We start from the raw sequence: 11,894 nt of genomic DNA on the forward strand, positions 1-11,894 counted from the left end.
AGATTTAAGCGAGCTGGACCGATTTGAAAATACCTCCAAAAATTGATTTTTTTATGAATAAAAACAGTTTCTTAAAGATGTTTTTTGGAAAAATTCCCTCATATGACAAAACGGTTTAGCTGAAAAAATTTACATAAAAGTATTAAAAAAAATTTAACGGAATCGTAATAATGAGATTCTTGATGCTGTTTTTTAACTTTGAACTTGAAGAACTGATCCTAAACTCTTCCGATTTAGACTTGTGAGGTATCATTGGAAAGGTATTTTCTCACCTCGCTAGATCCCCGCAGGGCTCGAGCAGACGCGTCAGAAGAGCTGGAAATAAGCTGAACTATAGGTTCAGCTATGTTACAATGAGTCCCTGGCAACAAAATTCAGCGGAAGAAAAGAAGGAAGGTGGCGAGGAAGAAATGCAGGTGGACGAAAATCCCCATGCTTCAATAGCAGTCCACACCTCCAGCCTAATCTTCAAACCCGCGAGGCACCAACCAGCAAGATTCAGAGGCTCATACACAGAGGAAGGTCCCCTTAATGCAGAATCTAATGGATGGACTAGACCTAGGAAGGTTTGAGCTTAAGGGGAGAAGCGAGAGCGACCTAGGCTCTTGGACCTCGGCGCGCAATGATACCCACCACCAATGAAAGTGATCCAGATCAACCAGCTGGCATGTTGTTGTTGTAACAGCACACAAATTCCCCAAAGTTTTTAGAGAGTGATGATGGAGTGACAGTCCTTGGCAGGATATAAATCCGGCTCGTTCCGGTTGCGTAAACCCGACTGTCGTGGGAACGTAAACAATCTGCTCTTTTGCCACAGTACCAGCCCACTTACTCAATTACGTGAACACGCCTATTATGTTGATAAGAATTTTTTTTGTATTGAAAAAAGTTTAATGTAAATTTTATTTATTTAAATTTTTATTACAAAAATTACTTGAGAAAGGAATTTAAATTGTCGTCTTATAGCTCTATTCTGTATCAGTAACAAATTTTTGTTACAGTTTTGTTACCATATAGCGCGTGTTTGAACCGAATTCTGAAAAAGGATGTTTTTGAGACAGGGTGTTTTCGAACTGGCTGCCGAGATAGGTCGATCTTCCACTCAACAGTCGATATACTGGTTACTGTGTATGTATATTCATCTTTCTCTTACGGTCAACCAAAACCAAAACAGCGCTTATCAGTTATTCTTGGAAATATAAAAATATTCTTTTTTACATAAGTGTGTGCATTTTATCATAGAGAAAAGCATAATAATACTGACATATTAGCGCTGACAAGTATGTTAGCGTTTGGCCGAGCTTCTCCTCCGGTTTGTGGCGTGCGCTTTGATGTTGTCACTCAAAGGGGAGGGACTTACAGCTCTACGCCGACTCCGAACGGCGATTTATTTTCATGAGAAGCTTTTTTTCATGGCAGAAATAAACTCGGAGGTTTGCCATTGCCTGCTGAAGCGACCGCTTTTAGAACAGCTTTCTTTTTTTTTATGTTGTGTTGCACCGGGCCTGTGAAATGGTAGTGCGCACTGCTAACCATTGCACCCTGAAAAAGGGAAAAATTCTGTAAGCTGGTCATGCATTTTTACCTCCTATGAAGTATTTTGGAATGGTGGGGGTCAATTTTATAGAAATGTAATTTTTGTATGGGGCCTTCCAAAGCAGAGGACATAGAGGTATGTTCCAATAGTGGGGTCTATGGTACATTTAATCCCATTAGAGGCAACTCTTGGCTAACTATGACCATTTTGTCGTACAGATATAATATATATATATGGAATTTGACATTGTTACAAGGTCTTGCAAAGTCTGGCTTAAGCAGTATTCAAAAGAAGGGATGAAAAAGAGTCTCACAGAAAAATTTTAGGAAAGTACCAAAAAAGTTCGACTTAGTTGATATTTTTTGACGAAAAACCCCCCTAGGCCCCTCCCAAATAAAGTTTTCCAGCGTCCTGATACACCACTGTGATGAAGAACAGACAACTTTTTAAACATGTCCATTTCATTTTTGTACTTTTCAAAAAACAAACTTCAAATTTCACCTACAAAAAAATAACAAAGTGGGCTTTAAAACACCAAAGGATAACTTTTTCTATGCAATTGGAAATTTCTTAACAAGTGGGAATTATCAAAACATTAAAATTCCATTTTTTTTTTTCTGCTTAATTCGTCATATGGCTCATTGTGCGTCGGTAACTATGTTTAACTGCGAATTAGGGCCGGTTGTTCAATGACTGGTTATCACCATGATAAAAACATTACAAGTAGTCTGTTCGTCAGGCAGATAATTACCACAAATTATCAGGTTTTGGCGTTTGCGTACGCAAAAAACTTGCCAAGTAGGGGAAATTGAGAGCGCATAGTGACAGTTGATTTGGAGCGGAAGTTCCTTATTCCTGCTGGAAACATTAGGTTTGTTCGTCGAGCAAAAAATTTGTACGAATTTGTACGAATTATCACGATTTTTGCCCAAATCGCGTTCGTGCAGACCAAAAAATTATCCAACACTCAAAAATTGTGAGAGCAAAGTGACAGTTCTCTTGGAGAGAAGTTGCAAATTCTTGCTGGAAAAAATTTTGCCAGCAAGAATTTGCAAACACGAAAACATGTGGTTGTGGCGCATGGTTGCATTTTTGTCTACAATAATTTGAATAAATTAGTTCGTTAAATTTAAAAATTTATAAACACGAGCGATTTTTTTATGAAAAAAGGAAGTAAATAATTGTTGATATAATTAATTTAGTTAATTCCAATGATTTGAACTTAATTCGGCTGAAAAAAATGGTATTCGCAATCGGAATGCAATTGCAACCAGAGTCGATTTAAGAAACCCGACAGCTAGTACGATGAAGAAATTGAAATGTATGTTAAAGAAAGTCAGAACAACAAGAAATATACATGTATATCCTGTTTTTGGCCATCCGAAAGAATTTTAAAAATTCTATAAAAATTTTTTATGTTTGAAATGCAACCGTGGACGCCAGCTGGCAGCGAAACTTGCAAATTCCTGCAAATTTGCGTTCGTGCAGAAATTTGCAAGTTTCTCAACATGAGAGAGAATTAGAGAGAATTTTTTCTTACTCTCTGATATTTTGAGTGTTGGATAATTCTTGCTGGATTTTCGACGAACAAACCTATTTTTACCAGCAGCATTTTGCCAGCAAGAAAAGCAGCTGATCAAAAACATCTGTTTGCAATTTATGAAATTTATTTTGATGATTTTTCAGTTTAAATTGCCTTGCACGTCTAGCAAATATCGCGGAATAAAGGAAATACTTATTTACTTACGTTTTCTTAGGAAATAACATTAGGCAAACCTTAAATTTATATTATTTTCGTGTTTTCCGGGGTTCTTCTTAATATCAAAATTATGTGTTTCTTGTAATATGAATTCGCCTTGTTTACAACAAACCCATCATTTTGGCATAAGGAAGTACCGCGGCGAAAATCTAAATTCGCCAGTAACACCACCTTGTATAACTTCGCCTTGCCTTGTGCGAATTACCTCATATGTTGGTAACAAATTCGCTGCCGTCTCTAATTTTTATCGGAAATTTATCGAAACCAGTTTTTCTGAGTACGAAAAGTAAAGTTTATACATGTGTAAATCTACAATTTAATACGGAAACCTACAAATATTTAGCAATAACTTAATTTTTTCAATTTTGTCAAATCGAATGCCCGTGGGAATGGGGTAATTCGCTATTGTAATTAGGGAAGCGAACAGTAATTCAGAGTGTCGTAGGAAAATAGTATAAGAATCCGAACGTTCAAAAGCTTAATTCGGGCACAAATTAGTTATAATGCTTTTAAATATAATTAATGAGGCAATTTTTAAAGAAAGTGTGTTTGCTTACATTTTTTTGTAATATTTGCCATAAATTAGATTTTAGCTAAAACTTTGGACATATATATATACTATTTATAAATCTATCATGTTTCCTATTGAATGACATCAAAATTTTTAGAATTCGTGCAACGGTTTTCGAAATATTTGGATTTGAAAAAAGCGCTGCATTCGTCGCCTGCGTAAAAGAATGTCGTATGTTACGCATGTACGTATGACGCTTACGACAATCTTTTACCCATGCGACGATTTGAGCTTTCGTAACTACCGTAGTTGTCATTAGCGCCCCAAAAAAATTATACCGTTATACTTGTCTCAAAAACTTCTATCGAACTTATTTTTTTATTTTTTTTTCCCCACTGTTCGAATTCTTAGTTTGTTCCGCGCTTTTTTATCAAAATTAAAAAAAAAAATTACAGAAGCATATCTGACACATGAACGAGCCACAAATATCTGACATAGCCTTTACCAAAGCAGCCCTGAGTGTGTTTTCCATTTTCTATGATCCAACAACGTGTTGTCGCACAAAAGAGAATGTCAATTTTTGACAAGTTGTCAGATTTTATTTAAAAGCAAACTCAGAAACAATCGGAAGGAACTATTGGAATTTTGGCCATTTGCACTTTTATTATCAATTAAAAGTTAAAAATAAAACACTATTGTGACTATAACACGACGCGCTTACAACAGAAAACTGTGATACGTAGTGAACGCGACGTATACAAGCTACAGAAATCTTTTTTGAAAATTGGAACAGAGATCTACGGACTAGTTGCTGGCAGTGGTAGCGGTAGCCGCTCTAACTGCAAAGCATTCATAACACAACAAGCAATTAAAAAGTCTGTTGGAGCACCAATCACTTGGCGCACCACTCAAAAATCCCAACGAATTATCGTCGGAAACCTTAAAACTTCCATTAACACTGTTCGATCAAGACATGGACAAAATGCCAGCCAAACAATACGAATCGTAAGTTTTGCAATCCGTGACAGCTAGGCAAAAGTAATGTTAACAAGAGCGGACTACAACTATTGAGCATATGGGACTCCATAGTGCCGCTTTTATTATTGTTTGCAATTTAGTCCGGTGATGCTAGTAGTAGTCATCCGTGTTGTTCATTGCAGTGACGACTGTAAACAAATGCTCGCGTGTTAGTGTTTAGGTTATGTTTTCGTAGAGCTACGTTGACACCAATTCCGGCGCAGCCACAAATGTTTTGGGAAAATTACATTGACCTTATTCGCATTAATTGCTCAAAAATTGTTGAAAAATATTGCATTATTTTCATCCTTAAACTACATGCATATGCATATGCATGCGATACCAGCTCAATAGATAATAGTTGCGTTGCAGATGCTTCACGATATTCACGATTTGCAAGAACAGCTGTTTTCTTCATTAATAAACCTTATGGAAGGTGGTCACCTGGAACGTCTTCCTGTAAAAACCAGCAAATCGTGAAGCATCTGGAACGCAACTAATGATGTTCAAAATGTTTTCTACAAGCAATGATTTTGAGTTAACACAGATACTTTCTTAATACTACATACATAAAATCGGAGTCAATTCACAGAAAAAGTTTGACATCATATCGACGCCTCCAAACCATGCTATGCAAAGTAGGACTAAGCCTAAGATTATTTAGCATAGTAAGGTTTAGAGGTGTCTATATAGCCAAGGACTGATGCTCCAATTGCACTAAGTATAAAATTACTTTAAAGACATTACCACTGTAATTCAGTGTAAGTGTATTTAAAGGGAAAAGCAAAGTATATGAAATCCCTATATGTAAACACATACATATGTACAAGTATTTTTAAAAGTTCATATGTACATACTTCCCGCAAACCCATTATTCACGTTCGCATTTTTTTTCAGGAAACCATGGCAAGATCTCGCTGACAGCGATGACAGTGATATGGAGAATGAAATAGATGTGGACAAACTGCCACCTTTAGAAGTTGGGCCTAATGAGAACCGACTGCAGCACACATACTGCCTTTGGTTCTCACGCAAGGGGACACATCGTGCCACGGATTATAGCAAATCACTTCATGTTGTCGGGCGTTGTGCCAGTGTACAACAATGGTGGTCGCTATACTCGCATCTTATACGGCCAACGGCATTGAAACCATATCGAGAATTAAGCCTTTTTAAACAGGGCATAAAGCCGATGTGGGAGGATCCAGCAAACACAAAAGGCGGCCAGTGGGTAATACGTTTACGGAAGAATAAAATTGATCGAGCGTGGGAAAATGTGTGTATGGCAATGTTGGGGGAACAGTTTCTGGTCGGAGATGAAATTTGTGGTGTTGTACTGACAACAAAATATCCGGTAAGTACAGCAATTTTCAATTATTATCGAACCCCCGACGATCTTGGACTGATATGCAGAATCCCAATATAAGCATGCAAAAAGTGCGTCGTTGTGATAACATAAGCAACATAGTGCGTACATGCATACAAAAAAAAGGTCAACAAAATAAAATGAAATGCGAATTTATAAATAAACGCAGTGCGTAATGATGCTGTAATGTGAATCCTTTCTACGAAAATGCAGATAATGTTCTCAATTAAATGATATTGAAAAAAATTCTAACATTTCATAAACTAGCACGGTTTACATTAAGGAGCTATTAGACGTGGCAAGTACAAGTTTCCAAAAGAAATTGGAGGAGCAGTTACAGCTTGCATGTAAAGTGACTTTCGAAGGCACTTTTTATTTCTGAAAATCAAACTTTCCGCTACTACTTTTTGTCTGTTTACACGGTGAATGTTTTTATGCTTATAACAAAATTAATGCCCTTTAAAATTTGCCAAACCTGCTAAATTGTGCACAAAACAGTCACCAAATATATAATACATGAATACTTACATACTCCATATCAGTAAAATAAATGAATTACACATATTTTTCATATATTATTCAACATTTTTATAATTTTATACACTTGACGCAAAATTAAAATTGCTAGTGCAGTACGAGCAAGTTGAAATTATTTCTCGAAAGGAATTTGCATAATTTCAATTGCAGTTACATCTTGCAATTTTTATTTCCGAAAGTGATTTCTGCAAATCAGCAATAAGGACACTGGCTGTTTACAAGTGAAAGTACACTTTCGATTTCGCATTTTGACAGCAAAACGCGTAGAAAAAGCGCTTGCATTGCCACGTTTAACCGCATCTTTAGATAGGACATACGCCAAAGTATTTTGAAATGAGCTTTTAATTTAAATATTTAAATTATATTGCAATTTTAACCTTTAAGTTTGTTTCCATGTAGCGGTTTTGATGGGACGAATTTTTGTCATTTCAATATCTAATAGGCACCATAGACGGTGCGTCTGACACGCGAGTCATCTGTGTACGTGTTGACTCGCCTTTCGACTACACACATACTACGTTTATACGCACGTATTATTTGCAAATAACAATTTGCAAAATGGTGAACTTTGCTGTATAAACGCTGAGTTAATTTTTTATTTGCAAATAACTAAATCACGCAAATACATATTGATTAGTGTGCTATTTGCAAATAAGCGCAAGACGCCGCTATTCTTAGGTTTATTATCTTTTTCGTTGGCCATCTTATAGCTTTTTTATAATCAAGATGTTGCCAATTTTTAACCTTATTTTCTTTTTCGATGGTCATATTAGTGCCTTTTTATAATCATGCAATATTAAAAAAGAAGTTTTTACCATCGAATAAACAGGGAGTTAGGTATTTGCAAATTATTTTTATTTGTACATAGCTTACGTATAAACGTAGTAACAGTTGTGTCCTCAGAGACATGCCAAAGTCATGTCTGTGTAACTGACACATATTTATTTTCCCTAACACACCAAAACCGACTCGCGAGTCAGACGCACCGTGTATGCCGCCTATAAGCATCTCATACACTTTTTATCAGTTTTTGGAGGCTGATGAAATTTTGGATTTCGAAACTTTTTCGAGTTTAAGAGAATACTTCCATTTGTTTGAGATCTTCAATAATGGGCTAAAAATTTGCCCCTAAATTGGTTGTTAACATCACTGTTAGTTACGTTGCACAACGTAACATCACTCTTACCTGACGTAAAGGGAAATGTCAAATGTGATAAAGAGGTTAAAGCAAAAGTGGATAATAAAAAGTGAATAATCCAATACTGTAAACTTTTTGACATGCAGTTTCCAGAAATCGATCAATAATAATTCTTAGCGTTTTTACATCATTTAGTTTAATTTTTTATCCAAAAGGATATAATTTATAAAAATCTAATTAAACTTATGGTCCACTCGCTCTCAGTTCTGCATTGTTTTCGTTGATTAAATTTGTCAAATTTACCTTGACGTATTGGCAATGGGTTGTCAAACGCAGGCAAGCGAAAGAGTGCTAAACGTAATAGTGACAAGCAAGCCAGAAAACGAAAAGAAATACCAGTGGAAGGAAGTGTAAAAACGGATCGCGAAAAATTGTTTAATTAATTGGTAAATAGTGGATGTTTAGAGCTTTAATTGATTTGTAAGAATTTACTTCCTTCATTTTTTAGTGTTACTTTGCCGGAAGCGGCTTTGGTATCCTAATAACAAGAGGAAACAATTTATAAGCGGTGTCCACGGCTGGTCAAAAGGCACTCTGAAAGAGGTGCGTCTGTGTGTAGTGACGCACACCCCACCCCCGTTTAAGTATAAACATAACGCAAACGCACTTGGAATATTACCCACACGAGCTCACGAATTCCACAAACGCGATGCATAGTGGAGAATAATGATTCAATGGAGCAAATATTGATGCAGCCATAGCTTTACACGATGTCGCTCTTGCTACTTTCATTAGATTGTCGAGAGCCAGCAACGCGTTGAGAGCGTTCCCGTGCATCCGTGCGCCAATTATCGAACTGAAAAGAAAATTATTCAACGCTGCCACTGGCCATTTTTAACGTGCATCCCAGTGTTACTAAAAGAAATAAAAAATTCTTCAATAAATCTGAAAGCCAGCACATAAGCTTGAATTTGTCTCCTTTGTCTTCAACAGCCGATATTACCCGCCTTGTCGCGCCCAACGCATAAACGTGAAACCGCGCGCGTACACGTTCGGTTGTAAAAGAGACCCTGAGCAAAAATCGATTTTTCTTTGATTTGCACGTTGCTAAAGTGGGTTTAACATTTATCATACTTATAACAAAAAGGTAAATAAATGATAGTGTGTAGTCTGACGAATACCAGTATCAATAAATAATTTGCAAAAACTATTTCGATTAACTCAAAACATTCCATTATCTTAAAAATACAGATAAAACATCGGAATAATTCGCTGGCAAATGTGAAAATTTAAGTAAAACAAAGAGCAGTCATTGAATAAAGCAAAGCACACAAGAGACGGAAAGCAAAGTGAAAGAAAAATCCGATACACAAAAAACCATCTCCCTACAACCAAAATCCAATTCACTCTCATTCAACGCTGCTTAAGCATTCTAGTAACAATTTGTGCTGATTTTTGCCATCATAACTCTACCCACTTATTGTTATTCGGAAGCTTTTCGTCGATAAGCTACGTTTCCGACGTGTTCGTCCAACAGCGTCATCACCTTCATCATCACCAAAGGCGAACGCAACAGCAGCAAGTAGCAGATACCAACAGTTTTTCTCCCAGCGCGTGTGTTTGGGGTGCAAGGAATAGAACGTGGTCAGTAAAAGTAAAGCATACATTTTTGTGCTTGACAAGTGCAAAAGTTGCAGATACGAATTAAGAACACTCGATTTCGAAACCAAATAAATAAATTTAGTGGTTAGTGTGTAAAATTTTTACGATTATTAAACACTCTCAACCACAAAAAAGTCTGTGGATACGAAATTGCCAAGCAAAAGTGAGGCAGAAAGTGAGTCATGCAGCGGTTGCTATTGTCACTTACGCTATCGCTATCGTCGCTGTTAACGTCGCCAAAATTATTTTCAAAAGTAGCTGTGGATATCGCAGTAAATTGAATTTGTTGACCGTGAGCGTTGCCTTCAGCGCTCCGTTTGCCATTACGCACGCTAAAACCAGCCGCTCCGCCCCTAATCGCATCGTGGTATAAACGTGTGAACGAAGATATTTAGAGATAAATTTGTTACAGACGACTCGTAAATATATTAAATAACAAAAACAAAGTGCTTCATGGGAAAATTTATTAGAAGTGCCAATATCCTAAATTAAAAATTATAATTTTCGAAGATACGCCTCGAAATCGACGATAATCAAGACGGGGGTACGGGCGTTTGTCCAAACGTTTGCATTTCGCAAGGAAAAATCGATAATCGCTAGTCACGAGCGACAACTACCGCGCGCGTCCACCCGCCACCGCAACCGAAAATACAGGCTTAGAAAGTGTTGCACACACGCGGTGCGCTGGGAGGCCGACAAAATTCTACAGTGAAAAGGCCGAAAAGAATAATCGCGTGAAAGAAAAAATAAATAAAAAATATATTGTGCTGGTGTCAAGTTTATCCAAAGAGATCGAATTTGGGAAATTCAACTATGTAAATGAAATTGCATAAAAAAGTGATAACCGAAACTAGCGTCTTAGAGGAGCATTGACTGCCAAAAAAATACATATAAATTAATAAGTTTTTATCGCCTTGAAATTGAAGCACTCGTTCCCCTTGTCCCTTAAAAAATAATCACCGTAAAGTTGAGCTCAACAAAGTCAACGAACGACGTGAGCAAACGTCAACGAAAGCCAGTTTGCTTATAAAAGATAATTAGAATAAAAATTAAGTAAAACTTGGAATAAATACCGGCAGTGTAGTGTTCCAGTTTAACGAGAAATTTTACCACTGTGAAACAAACTTTATAAATTTAAAGGCAAACAACCTTCAACGCCTTTGTAGTAAAAACCATCTGCAAAATGACAAAAGACAGATTAGCCGCACTTCACGCCGCTCAATCCGATGACGAGGAGTCTGAGGAAGTGGCGGTCAACGTGGATGCCCATGATTCCTACATGGATGAGTTCTTCAAGCAGGTGGAGGAGATACGTGGCATGATCGATCGGGTGCAAGACAATGTCGAAGAAGTTAAAAAGAAGCACTCGGCTATTCTATCCGCCCCTCAATCTGATGAGAAAACCAAACAGGAGCTGGAAGATTTAATGGCCGACATTAAGAAGAATGCGAATCGCGTCCGTGGAAAACTAAAAAGCATCGAACAAAATATCGAGCAAGAGGAGCAGCAAAACAAATCGTCCGCCGATTTGCGTATACGCAAAACACAGCATTCAACGCTTTCACGAAAATTCGTCGAGGTGATGACAGAATACAATCGCACGCAGACGGATTACAGAGAGCGCTGCAAAGGCAGAATACAACGTCAGTTGGAGATTACCGGCCGTGCAACGACCAGTGAAGAGCTGGAAGACATGCTGGAGCAGGGCAACCCAGCCGTATTCACGCAGGGCATTATAATGGAGACGCAACAGGCCAAACAAACTCTGGCCGATATAGAGGCTCGTCACGCTGATATTATGAAGTTGGAGACATCGATCAAAGAGCTGCACGACATGTTTATGGATATGGCTATGTTGGTGGAGTCGCAGGGCGAAATGATCGATCGCATTGAATATCATGTGGAGCATGCTATGGACTACGTGCAGACGGCAACTCAAGATACAAAGAAAGCGCTCAAATACCAGAGCAAGGCGCGCCGAAAGAAGATCATGATCCTGTTATGTTTGACTGTGTTGGGTCTCATAGTTGCTTCATATGTTGGCACAACTTTCATGTAAATGCAATTACATTATTACTATTACATACATGTTTATTATTTATTACATACATACATATAGTTACAAAGAAAAGTATAGCAACAAAGTAATAACAATTATTATAACTAGTTATTATATAGCTCTTGTGTCGCGCGCTCCAAGTAAAAAATATTCAAAATATGTTGCTAAATGTCACAACAACAAAACTCAGCATCAGTCTGCTCTGATCGGCTGCTGCTGAGTTGCGAGCGATTTAGAAAGCGATTAGAGTATCTAAATACAAATGCCATGCGGCCGTAAATGCTGCCAATTTGTAAGCTGCTTTTGCG

General features: G+C 37.4%; 2 protein-coding genes across 2 annotated transcripts in view; both read left to right on the plus strand.

Annotated features, from left to right (window-relative positions):
• Positions 1-4,780: 4,780 nt before the first annotated feature.
• Positions 4,781-11,894, plus strand: part of eIF4EHP (eukaryotic translation initiation factor 4E homologous protein) — a 31,061-nt gene continuing 23,947 nt past the window's right edge. Inside the window, exons 1-2 of the mRNA XM_017616705.1 lie at positions 4,781-4,812; positions 5,722-6,178. Of these exons, the coding sequence (XP_017472194.1) occupies positions 4,781-4,812; positions 5,722-6,178 (489 nt within the window). The remainder of the gene's footprint in view (positions 4,813-5,721; positions 6,179-11,894) is intronic.
• On the plus strand, positions 7,839-11,882 carry LOC108363360 (syntaxin-1A). Its single transcript, XM_017616704.1, has 2 exons — positions 7,839-8,311; positions 8,374-11,882. The coding sequence occupies exon 2, from the start codon at positions 10,711-10,713 to the stop codon at positions 11,584-11,586; it is 876 nt and encodes a 291-aa protein (XP_017472193.1). The 5' UTR covers positions 7,839-8,311; positions 8,374-10,710; the 3' UTR covers positions 11,587-11,882.

Source organism: Rhagoletis zephyria, unplaced genomic scaffold (assembly GCF_001687245.7).
Source record: "Rhagoletis zephyria isolate East Lansing unplaced genomic scaffold, Rhagoletis_zephyria_1.1 Rzeph_scaffold_01257, whole genome shotgun sequence".
In the NCBI taxonomy this organism is placed as follows: Eukaryota; Metazoa; Arthropoda; class Insecta; order Diptera; family Tephritidae; genus Rhagoletis; species Rhagoletis zephyria.